This window comes from Thamnophis elegans, chromosome 8, assembly GCF_009769535.1.
Source record: "Thamnophis elegans isolate rThaEle1 chromosome 8, rThaEle1.pri, whole genome shotgun sequence".
Classification (NCBI taxonomy): Eukaryota; Metazoa; Chordata; class Lepidosauria; order Squamata; family Colubridae; genus Thamnophis; species Thamnophis elegans.
The window spans coordinates 55,660,819-55,675,844 of NC_045548.1; the positions used below are offsets into that span (position 1 = coordinate 55,660,819).

The following is a 15,026-nucleotide window of genomic DNA, read 5'->3' on the forward strand; positions in this document are numbered from 1 at the left end:
GATTTCATTTGAACTTTGTTTATAGTCATTATAGATATGGTGACTAGAGAGAGAGATTTAATTATAATGTTTCCCAGACCGTTCAACTAAAAGAATAAATGCAAGAGTTAACTTTAAAGTGATTCCACTTTTTCTCTGCACCATTATTAGAGGGTAAAATAGATATGCTCAATTACTATTGCCTTTCATCTTCTAGGCCTGTTGGTTTGTCTGTTTAGCTCGAAAAACTGGATGCAACATCCACAAAGTTTTCTTAACCTGACAGTTGTCAAGTGGTTCACGTAACAACTGAAATCCTAGTTTTGCAGCAGAATGGGTGTCAAATAAATAAATAAATAATGTCAAATATGAAATAATGTCAAATATGAAAACTGTATGAACCCACACTATACTGAACTACTTGACTATTAAATGTGAGGTAGAAACTGTGGAGTATGTATTTATTTAATTAATTTATATTCCATTTGATACCACTCACTCTGGGCAGCTTTGATATTTATTAGATATTCACCACTTGCTGTAATAAAAATCTCATACTGAAGAACCACTTACATTGTAGTGATTAGTATTGTAGAAGAACGGCTCAATCAATGGAACTCAGCTCAATTCTCCCTTGCCCTCTGTACAAAAAGTGTTAGGAGCTTTCACAGTTAGAATATGCTTCCTTACCCAATGCATGGGAGTACTGCAAGAATATGTATTTAAGTGTCTCCAAGGGCCATCTGATCCTTTTGACTTCCTTTTCCCTGACACTCTATCTGATCAACTTCCAAATAGTTTCCTCAAAAGGACAGCCTTATTTGAACACAGTTTTGTTATGTACATGGTCCAACCTTCTCTATTTGTTTCTCCAAGGGAAATCTACCCAGTACTAGCCTACTGAACTGATGGGGCGAAAAATGGAAGAATGGCAGGAAACCCCACCCAGCTCTGACAATCTATGTGTGTTTCTCTCATAGAGTTCTATCCTGAGGCCTCTATGCCAAAGTAGAGTAAGGTAGGAGACATGGATACCAACATTGGCAATGAACAATCATGTCCTTGTCATAGTTATATCCTTTAATGAGAAGTATTAGGAAAGAAACTAAAAGAAACATCCATGGCTGTGGTCAATTAGGCAGCTGCTCTTTGGCAGTTTTGTGAGAAGTAGCTGGTGGTAGCATGGCTCTACTACAGTACTAAAAATATTTTTTTGATTGAATTGACTGATGACTTTGCTGTGGAATTGTATAATGCAGTGTAACTAGAAGCAATACTTGGACAACCCAGAGGAACGTTGGTTGCCACTAACTACTGCTGCTATGCACATAGTGCGTTTTACTGAGAGTTTGGAAAATCCAGTCACTTCATAATTGAGTAAATAAAATAGCATATGCTGAAATATGCACTCTGTCTTGGAAATGTTTAAGAAAGTAAAAAAAAAGTGTGAGTGATATTACATGAGTTTTTCCGAACATTAGGCAAAACAAAGTGGTTGCCTTAATCATAGAATCCTGGCCAGAAAAAGATTTTATCTTAACTCTTGTCATTTCTTTTGATGAAAGAAAGGTCTAGATATTCTGCACCCCAACACCAGCCTAGCTCCCTTAGGTTGATGAAGGATGATGTGCTGTTATAGGAAGATATAAAATAGTGTGTAGCAGTGGTAGGTTTCCATTTTTTTTACTAAGTGCGTGACACTTCTGTGCATTCGTAGAAGCGTCTGGGTAGATGGGCAGAATCTCCCGCTGCCGCCCCTACTGGTTCACTCGATCCAGGCCGAACCGGGAGCAACCCACCTCTGTTGTGTAGTATACAGTGGGCTTACTATTCTCTCTGAAGAGAATTGTATTGTATCTTTGTTGTCTGATTGGGCTGTGATCCTTTAAGATATGGAAAGCAGATTTACATATTTAGATTTATGAGCCCTGGTGGCATAGTGGTTAGAATACAGTATTGCAGACTAACTCTGCCCACAGTCTGGAGTTTGATCCTGATAGGTTTAAGGTTGACTCAGCCTTCCATCCTTCTGAGGAATTGAAGGCTGAGTCAGCCTTGTACATATTTGTTTGCTGGATCTTCTTAATTAGGAATTATTTGTAGGTGACTTCTACTGCTGGCAGGGTGAAAAAATACCTTTCCTTTAAAAAAAAAACTTTCCTAGAAAAATTGAAAACACAATTAAAAAAGAAACACAGACTGTTGAGAATATGTCCCAGTGGAATTATTAAATAGGAGATTTCAGGGTAATTCTTGCCTTTCTGCTATGAAAGCAAAGTTGCCATTTGTAAGTCTTGGTTTTATATATTTATACCAAAAATGTGCAAATTTGTTGTTTAAGGTAGCTGATTTGAAGCTTTACAGAAAAGAGTAAAATACTACAATGAACACAGCAAAGCTTGATAACAATTTATAATTTGTGGTGCTATAATTACCGTATTTATCGGCGTATAACACGCACCGGCGTATAACACGCACCCCCCATTTTAACACAAAAATTTGAGTAAAAATTTTTTTCATTAAAAATAAATGACTTGGAAGCTCGGAACTTAATGTTGGATTAAAATTTATAACATTAGAACATGAATTATAACATTAACTCCTCTTAAAAGGCAAATATGAAATGAAAAAACACCTCTTTGAGCAAAAAAACTTAATCAGAATCACTGCTTTTTGGAAACCAAAAACCTCTTCCTCATCTTCACTCTCTCCCTCTTTTTTCCCTTCCTTCCCCCTTCCTCTTGCCTATCAACTTCATCCTCTTTGTCTTTCTGCTCTTTCCCTCTCTTCCCCTTTTCTTCCTACCTCCTTCCTTCTCCCTCCCTTCTTCTTTTTCTTCCTTTCTTCTTCCATCTTCCTCCTTCTCCTTCCATTCTTTCTCCTTCCATCCATCTTTTCTCCTTCCATCTTCTCCCCCCCTCCCTTCTTCTTTTCCTCCCCCCTCCCTCCTTCCTTCCTCTCCTTCCCTTTCTCACACACAGGAAGGGGAGGGGGGCTATCTAGTCGCTTTCACAGCATAATTTCTTTATCTAACTTTTAAAAAACAGTGTGCAAATCAAACGAGATTTTCGTAACCTGCGAAGCACCAAGTTATATTATGTTGTTACAAATTCGCAGCTACTCCATTCTTTCTGATAGGGAACTACATTTCCCAAGATGCCTCAGGTCCTCAAAGCGCTGAACGCAGCTTTGCAATTGACTCCAGCGAGGCCTGGCAGCCGCCGGCTGGGGTGGTTGTCAGGGCGATGCGGAGCGGACGCGCCGTTTGTTACTGCTTCCAGCAATCAAGACGGAGAAGGGAAGCGACTGAAACGGACGCTGGCCTCGCTCTCCTGCTGCGGCTTCTGTTTCAGTAGGGAAGAAAACTTCCTTTCGCTTCCCGAATTTGACTGGGTCCCGGGGCTTCTGCCGGGCGGCAGAAGCCCGGGAAGCGAAAGGAAGTTTTCTTCCCTATTGAAACAGAAGCCGCAGCAGGAGAGCAGGGCTGCTGCCGGCCGTTTCACCTTGCGCAGCGAATTTGACTGGGTCCCGGGCTTCTGCCACCCGGAGTATCGGCGTATAACACGCAGGCAGGGTTTAAGCTTGGAATTTTAGTTTTAAAACTGCGTGTTATACGCCGATAAATACGGTAGTACCCTTAATGAGTTACTTGTGGTAAGAGGGGCAGCCAATAAATTTGATCAATAATGATCTGCTCCAGCATGAAATAATCTTTAGCATTTTGCATGTAATAAAACTTATTTTACATGTGAAGCTACTTTCGTGTTACAAAACAATCACTTTCATTTTCCTAGTATTAAAAAGTGTGATTTTTTTAATAAATAGACATGACATAAAAATGACACAACCCAGAAGCTATTTTGGAAGGCTAGGATAATCATAAATTTGCCATCCTTGCTTTTCCAAAAATACTAACTCATAGTGTTCTCTCTGGATTTTAAACAGCTGCTGAGGTTTTCATTATGCATTTCACTTGGCTTGCTTGGTTACAGCTGTATATTTATGTACATGCACACCTGCAGAGACTGCCTGACAATAATAGTGGTGTGAATGGTAGACAAAATTATCCTGGCAATGCTGCAAATAAGGATGTTTCTGGGTTTGAAGTTTGAATCTCAGAGCATGAGATGCCAGCTGGAGTTTACGTGGCATTGCATGAATGTAAAACTGCCAATTGACTTCATACCAAATAAAAAGAAAATCTTGTATACATCCTTGTTGTCAGAATTATGAAGTTCTCATTATGGAATTATAGAATTCTCATGACTAAAATCTTTTAAAATAAACATCAGTTTAAAAATATTGAATGAGAACGGTAAATATTTTTAATGAATACATATTTTAATATATTAAGTGAATAATATTGTAAGGATTTATTTTTGTATGTAGCTTTTTTCCTATTTACTTTATTTATACAGCCTTTTTCTTATAGCTCGGCATCCTTTGCTGAATTCACTTTATGAGCTCTAAAATGTGAAAATGAAATGTGTTCTGCTACATTAAATCTGCCGTCTTATTAAATTTGAGCTGGTTTAATGCTTGTTCCAACTCCTGAGCTCTTATTCTTTACATTTTATTTCAGTGTGGGGCTTTGAAGGATGCATATTTTCACGACATAATCAGAACATGATTATTAGATTGATATATTCATAAAAAAGAACTTTGGATAGGTATATTACATAAATTGCTAATGCTTACGTATCGTATTTCTTTCAGTCTTTCTTACTGAAATGTCATGACAATTTTGAAAGGTTTTCCCAACTCTGGTGTCGTTGTACTTGTGTATCAATTAATTGGCATAAGTTCCAACAATGTCTGCAGTTGTGTATGCATGGTAATTTTTCACAAGTATGCACAACATTTTGTAGAGGTAGGCCTCACTTATTGAACACAAATTTGTACTGGCAACTCTGTTGCTAAGTGACTTGATCTTAAAGAAAAGCATAATTTGACTGCAGCAGACTTACAACATCAATTCCAGCTGCAGTTGTTAAGAGAATCATACATGGTCGTTTAGTGAAACATCAACTACTACAACTTATGACCTCCTGCCGGCTTTTCTATTGACTTTGCTTGTTGGAAGTTGACCGCGAAGGTCGTAAATGGTGATTATGTGACCACAGCAGTCTGTGACTGTTATAGATGCACATTGATTGCTAAACATCCAAATCACAATAGTGACTGCAGGTATGTTACAACAACCACAAATAAGTTCAAGGACTGATTGTAAATCTCTTTTTTCAACATTACTATAACAGTTGCTGAACAAAGTAGTTGGTAACTGAGGATTACCTTTAAAATAAAATCAAGTAAGAAAATGATGCTAACATTTATTTAGCATTATTTTTTTGGCCAAGAGCATTTACAGTTTTCAAATACCTGATTTAAATAGAATTTTGGATCTCCTTTGTGAAGTTATGCTACAGCCTGTCATTTATTTAATGATAGATTTAGCACTTCTGAAAGATTTTTCATTTCAAAAATGTTATACTTTCTACGTACCGCACATACGGTATATAGTTGAAATTTGGCTCTGGCACATAGATCTTTCAAAGATGTTGGCCTGTAATATCTTCATATTGTTTGGTTTATCAGCAGCATATGTCATCAATCCTGTAGGACTTGCTAAAGTCAGCCCCAGCTTGGCAATTCAGCTGCAAACAGGTGAATAGGAAGAGAGTAATTTGTGCAGTTTGGTGATTGTCAGACAAAAAAGACCCAGTCTGTATTTTTAACATACTGCAGGTCTTGCATGAGACAGACAGAAAAAACTGCAAATAATTCCAAGGTTGACATATTTTCCTTTGTGCCATTATGTGGTTTGCTAAAATAGGAAACAACGAATGTAATAAATTTACAGAAACAGGTGGTAAGATGAAAGGAAAGAGATCAGTAGTGTACATCTTTTTGTTTAAAATGTAGTTGGCAGTAGTATAGTTTTGTTAAATTATAAAGGGATTCTTCCTAGCCACATCTGTTATGCAGTATTTTGTAGTATAGTAAAACTTCAGGTTTTTTTTTTTCACAAATAGAACAAATACATTTGAGCCTCATATTACATCTTTAATCTGGAGGGACTTTTATTATATATTTTATCAATAGTATTTGGAGCTGAAAATTTAAAAGCCAAACTGAGTAGTTTTTTTAAAAAAATGAACAAGGAATTCCTGGAAGTGAATTGTATCATATTAATTATTTATACTTGTGGTGATAGTAGAACATACTGTGTTCCCAATTACTAATACATTGTCTAAAATTGTAGAGAAAATGAGATAATTAACTAATGAAATAATTTAATTGATATTGGTGAATCAAGAAGATGCCAGATTTTTTTTAAAGGTACTCATGGCAGCTGCTATTTTGTGAACTAAAAATTAATGTTATTTGTTTTAGGAGAGATTGTCATTTTTCAAAAGTAAATTCTCTGCAAGCTTGACTCTGCTTGGATTCTATAGTGGTCTATAGAGTCTATAGTGGTCATCAGAGAATCATCTAGCTGTATTATCTAGGATTCTTTTTGGCCTGTGAACTCTGCAAAGGTTTATAGGATGCTATCTAGACTATACTCTGCCCCAAACTGGTGCATCAATTGTATCCTTACCTGCTACAAGAGGACCTAGGGATAGTAACTCATGCTCTCACCACCACCTGCATAGACTGCTGCAGAGTAATTTATGTGGAGCTACCTTTAAAGACTACACCAAAATTAGTTCAGAATATCTTAACTGCCTCCTGAAGCTGGGAACAATTTATTTATTTACAAATGAGAACAATTTATTTAATTGAGGGGAATTTTATTTATTTATTTAATTTCTATGTCTACCCATCTCAATAAAGTAATTCTGGGCAGTGAACATTTTAAAAATAAAACAATTAAAATAATAGAACCATTAAAATACACAGCAGCTGAGAATAAAGCACCCACCATAATGACTAAATTAACCACTAAACTGTATCTTGCACCTACTTGGGGCCCCAGGTCCAGGCAAAGAACCAGCTCTTTTTGAAAGCCAGTAGGATTGGTGACATCCTGATCTCCCGTGGGAGAATGTTCCAGAAGGTGGGCATTATGGCAGAAAGTCTTCTAGGCCCCTTCCGGTGGCATTTTTTTGCTAACAGGATCTGAAGCATGCTCATCCTGCCTGAGTCACAGCAGAAAACTAAATGCTGTTCGTTCTTACCCTTTGTTCTTCCTCTTCCAACTGGAGGAGCTCATCTTCCAATATCAGGTTGACATTGTTCTGGTTGTAAATGGCTATTTATTTGCTTGGCAGAATATTTGAGTGGGATGCCATTTTCTTCAGTATATTGTGTTTGGTCTAAGTACTTGTCTATGCCAGCTGGGGAATTCTGGGAGTTGAAGTTCATATTTCTTAAAGTTGTTGGAGGCAGAGAAAAACTGGTATAGTTCAAAGTATCATTGAGATGTGAAAGCCCCCTTATTTTTTCAAAGTAATGTTACGCAAAAAAGTGTTTTATATAGAGAACATGAAAAGTAATGTTTTAAAAAGAATTTCCATGTTTATTCATACCTTTGAAAATAAGATTGCACTCTTATGAATTTTATCAATGTTTAAGAATCAGTGAAGATATAGGTATGCAAATGCAAATTTTTTCTAGACCTCTTCCCAATTTTATTTGGAATATATATTTTCTGAAAATTAAAAAAAAATGCTTGTGTGAGACTGAATAAAGTAACATGAGAATCCTAAGAATTATAAAAATTACTTAAAATAACAATTATGACATGGTTAGGCTTTTTTTTCTTTACGGAATTGCATTTTATACCGAAGACTGCTGAGCCAACTGTAACTATGAGATGCAACAAAGAAGGTTCTGTTTCAAATTGACCGTTTCTTTAAAAAAATATTTCTTCCAATTAAGAATTGGGGTCCATTAATTTTTTTTTAACATTTATTTACTTTTTAAAAACAGGTGCCAAAACTATTTTTTGCAAATACAGTGAATAAGGGTAGTTTTGAACATAGAAAAGATAAAATAATATGAATGGCCACAGCCCAATGTAATGTGGGTGGGTGTTTACGGATCTTTCCTTGTACAACTGTGCCAGAGTTCCATGCTTCTGACCTGTTACACCTCCCACTGTTACAGTTCAGGTCCCTCTTCAGGAATAGCTGCCAGTAAGTTTTAAACTTGTGGCAAATGGCTTCCTTGGACGTGCAGGGAGGAAAAAAAGAGACCACCAAACCTATTTTCACTTTTGACCTCAAGTAATTTCAACATTGTTTTCGTAAAAGGATGACAACTTCTGTTACATGCTGTGCTACCCAGCTGCATACATTTAATTTATATTTTGTAACTGATTTGAATGGTTTCAAGGAGTAATCTATTATTTTAATTGATTTAACTCTGGGAAATTATACACATATGTAGCTATAGAAACAAATCTTACAGAAGTCTAACATTAGCACAAAGTTAACTGCAAGTATATGTATCCAGCTAACTTACAGTGCTATGTTTTGAATTTTATTGTGTTAACTGAGTGTATTGAAAATAAACAATTGTAATATTTAAATGTCTTGATGAAAAATATAAATAAGTTGAATTCACAGGCTAGTACATTTTCATTTTTCTTTTTATTAGGTGTGAAAACTAAGAATCCTCAACCGAGTCTTGAGGGTTCAATCCAAAATGTTGAATTGAAGTACTGCAGTACATTGCTGGTCAAATGTGCCTCTGGAACCATCGGATCAATAAAAATTTGTGCCAAAGCCCCAGGTATGTGCAGCTGGACCATATAAAAATTGATGGCCCCATTTAGAAGAGTTTGTCTTGCTTTTCACAAGGAGGATTATTGAAACAAGAATGTGTTATTGTTGCTATGAATCAAATCTATTTCTTAATTTCTATTTTTGAAAATAAATTTGGATGATGAAGCATTGCAATCAGAATACTTCTATCACTGCTAATGAATTGTACCTCGGTGGTTACACAAAGTTTTAGTGTGCAAAAGTTAAGCATAAAAAATTAAAATTACATCTATAATGAACTTACTTTCACCTGCAAGTTCAGTTGGGGAAACAAAACAACCACTTCATAAACACATGGCACAACATAGAAGACCAAACTTATCAAGACAAGATTCAGCAATCCATCAAGACAAAATCAATTTCGTTGGATTTAAGTACAATGACAATAAAGATTATACTTATTCAGCATTTAAAAGACAAAGACCACTCTTTTGAAGATAACAAAGTATACATTTTGGACAGAGAGGACCGCTGGCTTGAAAAAGGAATCAAGGAAGCCAGCTATGTCAAAATTGAACAGTCCTCTCTCAACAGAGGGGGAAGAATATGACCTCATCTATCTCCAGTCTACAAACACAGTCTTTTCAACAGTTCCAAGAAGGTTCCACATCCATTTGCACTACTCGGGTGACCCTGATGTCACAGATAAACCTCCAGGTGGCCTCAATGACTCTCTAAAAGAATGTAAATGACCACCTGTCTGCAAGGAGTATAAATCCTTCCATTTGCCACCATCCAGTCAGAGTTGAAGAACTTTCTTGGATGAGAAGTGAAATGTCTTCAAAGAAAAAGTCCAGTTGCCTCTTGAAAAAGCAGCTTTGGGACAACCATGACTTGGATGACTGAGAATCTCCATAGATGTTTAACACATAACAAATGCTTATGTCAAATGCTTTATTTCGGTATTACTAATAGAAAAAAGTTATGCTATCTGGTTTTTAAAATTGTAATACATGATGCTATTATATTCCGTTCAACATCTCTTCTTTGCATCTCTAATATTTTTTAAAACATCTACCCAGGTGAAGGTGGAAAGGAGAAACGTATCCCTTTAATACAAGGTCCATCCGATACCAGAGACCTACACAACAGCAAATGGCTCAAGGAAAGCAGAAAGCCAGAATCACTCTTTGCTCCAGATTGGTTAGCTTTCACCATTCAGATCCCTCAGTGTAAGGATTACAGCTACAGTTCTGGTAAGTGTCAAATTCTTGCAAAAAATGGAGATGGAAAAATTTTCTGAGCATGTAAGAGAGCTTCAAGAAAAACAGATGTGTTTCAGAAACCGAAATCCATTACAATCTCAATGGAAAAGTTGAGGGTTTATTTTCAGTTGACCAACTTATTGCATCCATCTTTCTAACTATGCTATTTTATTTATTAAGTCCATGAGGTGGCGCAGTGGTTAAATGCAGCACTGCAGGCTACTTCAGCTGACTGCAGTTCTGCAGTTCGGCTGTTCAAATCTCACCAGCTCAGGGTTGACTCAGCCTTCCATCCTTCCGAGGTGGGTAAAATGAGGACCCGGATTGTTGGGGGCAATATGCTGACTCTCTAAACCGCTTAGAGAGGGCTGAAAGCCCTATGAAGCGGTATATAAGTCTAACTGCTATTGCTATTGCTATGATAGATTGTTATTGCTATTATTAATATTTTTGGTATGGAATATATCAGAAGTAAGTATCCCTTTGTGATATGTTGGCTGATATCTAAACTTAATTGGTTTTCATAAAATTTGTTAACTTAAATCAGCTGGCTGATTAAATCTTAAGTGTTGCCAAGTTTGAAAAACACTGATTTAAAAGAATTAAATATTCTTCGGAATGTTCAGAATGATGAACAAATTTTGAAAAAGATTGCTCACTCTGTTACTATGGTGACATAAACTTTAAGAAATTGGGAATTTGAAGAAACAGTTGACCCCTTTTCCTTATGATATCATAAAGAGAAAATGCCATAGAATACTCATATTGGAAGTGAACCAATGCAGAATATGATGGATGGAATATAAGAATTTTAGTTTGCTGGAATAAATCAGAATTTAGTTAAGTTTCATGTTCATTATATAGGTGGCTCTCTTTATTTGCTGGGGTTTTGTTAAAGTTAAACAATCATGGATAATGAAACCATAGATAATGGGATGTTGAAAAGATATACTTCATAAATAATGCAAAGGTCTGTTTGCCATTTTGCTCGTGTGCAAAATATATAAAAACATTTTAAAAATTCTCCTCCAAACAGAACCTTACACCAAAAAATCATGGATATTTAAAACCCTTTACCATAGATAATGATCTGCTCTGTATATACTAACCACCAACTCACAAAACAGTGGGTAATGGGACCACAGATAACTAGGGCCACATGTATTTTGTTTGTAGTTCATTATGTTGTCAAATATTGGATATTGAAAGCTGTTTCCACTATTTTTGTAGAGAACAATTTATCAGTTCAGGGAAGAAATACAAGAAAAAGATTTGGGTTCTTGTCAATTCATTTAAACATCAGGTGTGGTTTAAAGACAGTTACACTTATTCCACATGCTTCTTCAGGTAATCCTTGATTTATGACACAATTGTGGCTGGAATACTGGTCACTGAATGAAGAAGTCATTAAGCAAGACATCATTTGAGGTCTTCACTCAATGTCTGTAATCCTTCGCTCCCATTTGTCACTAAGTGATTATGTGGGTTATCAATAGCAATAGCATTTAGTCTTATAGCATTAACCATTCCATAGCGCTTTACAACACTCTCTGGGTAGTTTATAATGTCAGCGTATTGCTCCCAACAATATGGGTCCTCATTTTACTGACTTCACAAGCGTGGAAGGCTGAGTCAACCTTAAGGCCCATCAGGATCTAACTACAGGCTATGAGCAGAGTGGGCTTGCAATCAGTGATGGGATTCAAACTTTTTTACTACCGGTTCTGTGGCCGTGGCTTGGTGGGCATGGCATGGCAGGGGAAGGATACTGTAAAATCTCCATTTCCTCCTAATCAGCTGGAACTCGGGAAGCAGATAATAGATGGGGGTGGGGCCAGTCAGAGGTGGTATTTACTGGTTCTCCGAACTACTCAAAATTTCCGCCCCAGAACTGATCAGAACCTGCTGAATGCCACCTCTGCTTGCAATACTGCATTCTAACCACTGTGCCACCAGAGTTATTAAGGGGATGTATCCCCAGGTAAGGAGTATGGGATGCTTCAGTGGTGGGAGAGACCCTGGAAGGATTTGGTCAAGAGCTGAAAATCCTCCCTGCCAAAATCCAAGCAAGATTTTTAGCCCCTGAGCGAAGAGACACATATGTGCCAACCTGCACCAGGCCTAGCAAGGCCTTCTCCATCCATTTAAGGTTCCCTGCATTCTATACCTTACTGAGCTGGCTATCTGCTTGGATTTCGCTTCCTGTTCTTTGTGGGGGCTGGTTGAAAGAACTACCCATCGAAGGTGTTCAGGTTGTGTTTAGCTTTCCTCATGAGACAGTCCTCTCAGCTAGTCCCCAGAGAACAGAACAGAACAGAATTCTTTGTGGCCAAGTGTGATTGGACATATGGTCTCAGTGTACATAAAAATACAAGATACATTCGTCTAGAATTATAAAGTACAACACTTAATGATAGTCATATGGTACAAGTCAGCAATCAGGAAACAATATCAGTATAAATAAAAGATATAAGCAACAAAGTTACAGTCTCTCTGCAGGTGGTAGCAGCTGCTTGTTTCCCCATTGACTTTGTAAGTGCCCACAGATTGCCAAGTACCCAGATTACCATCCTGTGACTGCAGTGGTGTGGTGCAGTATTTTGTGACAGTGGGAAATGTTTATGGGCCACAAAGCATCCTTGCTGAGGCCATTGTAATTCTAGACCTTCATTAAACAAAGGTCATAACTCAAGGACTGCCTATATAATTCATATTTCAAAATTGGCTTGACCTCTATTCTTTCAAAATAAAAATAAACCAGAAATAATATAAACAAAATTCTACAAATTTTTAAAAAAATGTTTCATCTCCAGAAAGAATTTTATAATAAAGGCATAAGTCAATTAGAAAAAAACAAACAAATTGAAAACTTAGCAAAGACTGTCCTTTTTCTTACTGACTCATTTTATAACGTCTCAATCCCATTTTTCATCCCTCAAAAAGAACCCCCCTCCAATCTGCCCAGAACAGCTGTAGGGAACAAAATGTTGCTGGCAGCAGCCCCAGCAGCCATGACCAATGCTGAGGGGCGCTTAGAAGTAAAATTTAGAGGATTACAAGATGCCTGTTCTAGTAGGGGGTCTTGTTATAAAAATGATTTTATTATTCTTTCATGATGAAGGTTATATGTTTTTTTTAATCTGTGGGTCATATAAATTTGTTTGCACCTCTATAAATTTGCATAGAATATATAAAAATAGTGACTATAAGGTGAAATCTATAATATTATAGATTTAAGAACAGTACTATGTATTTCCTTCATTATACCCAGTAAAGGCCAACTCTTACTAAAATCTGCTGAAACATAAATTACAACAGCAACAATGTTATTTGATACCACCATATGTTGCAGAGGTTAATTTTGTTCAGTGGGGTTAATTGGAAAGGAAGAGATGGGCATAAAATTCAGGATGGTTGCCTCAATCTTTTTCCCCCTTAGTACTGAAGTTTGGATAAAATGAAATTGTCATTTTTTTCTATTCAACTTTTGGTCAAAGATGTAATTAATTCAAATAGAGTTTGGTCCGCAAAAGAATGATTTTATATCACTAGTACATAACGCACACGCAAGCAAACACACATACAAATTTAAAAATAGTTTATCTTGAAGAATTTTTAATTAAAGAAAATTCACATTTATGGTTTGGGCATAAAGCATAGAAATTATACTCATCTATCCTGTTACACTTCCTCTTCTCTCCCTGAGGATTTCACTTCATACTTTATGTGTAATTGTTGCTGGTTTTCTATCATGTTCCCACTGGATTTCTCCCCCCAAAAAGAAAGAAAAAAATTTCTTATCCCTCTGATGACAGAACTTGCTTCAATGATTTCATGCTCTTAGCATTTTTATTCACGGGAATTAGGAGCAAAATGTAGCTGCAGCTGAACATGGCATCTATTTTTGTAATGCTGACGTTTATGCTTTGTTATTGGAGCTAAATGAAGAGATACAGGTGTTCTCCGGCTCAGTCTGTTGGGATTTCTTGATGGTTAAGGCTTGCCTAAGCTTCCAGAGTCAAACAGCAGCTGTGAGACAAGGATTTATGCTTTTCTTAGAACTTTGGGATTTTAAAATGTTACATTTAATCACAAGCACAGAAAGAGAGCAAATGTTAAAGATGTTACATATACAAGTTGGAGATTGATCTCTTTTCCATATGAGCTAGTTGTGGGAATAGAGGAGCCAAATTCTCTTTAATCTTAATGGATAATTTTATAAGGATTATGATATCTTTCAAAACATGGATATCAGGATACTTATATTATGGCATGCCATAATTCTAACGCTTTCCCGTTATTCACATGATTTTATTTTTGAGAGCCTGGTATCAAAAGAATAATGATAATCTGGCACTTTGGATATTGTCGTATATTGAATTGTATTTATCCAGGAACATGGTCAAACGCCAAATTAAAAATGTTTAAGCTTCATCAAATTTAAATAGTCAAGCAAATTCATCTGTTCCCTGGCCCCCAAATCACCTGGGTTTAATATATATATATATATATATATATATATATATATATATATATATATATATATATATATATATATATATATATATATACATACATACATACATACATACATACATACATACATACATATATATATATATATATATACATATATATATACATATACATATACATATATATATATATATATATATATATATATATATATTTAATGTGAAGGAAAATTAAAAATTTATTGAAATTATTATTATTAAAATCTGCTAGTTGTAATAATAATTTGATGAGTATATTGTCATTCTTCTGCATGAATAAAGTGTGAGCTTATAAATTATTTTTCTATCTCAGGAAGGTTTATAAACTGATTCAAATGTAAGGGTGCAAAAAGATTTTGATAAAGCATTTCCTAGAGCTAGTTGATACTCAAATACTCTAGTAATAATGGAAAATGAATATGCTAAAGCATTAAAAATGGTAATGACAGCATTAACTGTACAGTGATCTGGTATAATGAATTGGAGTTAATTACAAAATCTCAGTAATAATATTTCTTGAAGAATCTTCTTCCTACTAGGAAGAGCACCCATTATTT

General features: G+C 35.9%; 1 protein-coding gene across 5 annotated transcripts in view; it reads left to right on the top strand.

The window, feature by feature from the left end:
- Window positions 1–15,026, top strand: part of VPS13B (vacuolar protein sorting 13 homolog B) — a 331,777-nt gene that overhangs the window by 57,192 nt on the left and 259,559 nt on the right. For all 5 annotated transcript variants that reach the window (XM_032222762.1, XM_032222761.1, XM_032222766.1 and 2 more), the window contains exons 18-19: window positions 8,584–8,718; window positions 9,773–9,946. In XM_032222762.1, coding sequence (XP_032078653.1) covers window positions 8,584–8,718; window positions 9,773–9,946 — 309 coding nt within the window. The remainder of the gene's footprint in view (window positions 1–8,583; window positions 8,719–9,772; window positions 9,947–15,026) is intronic.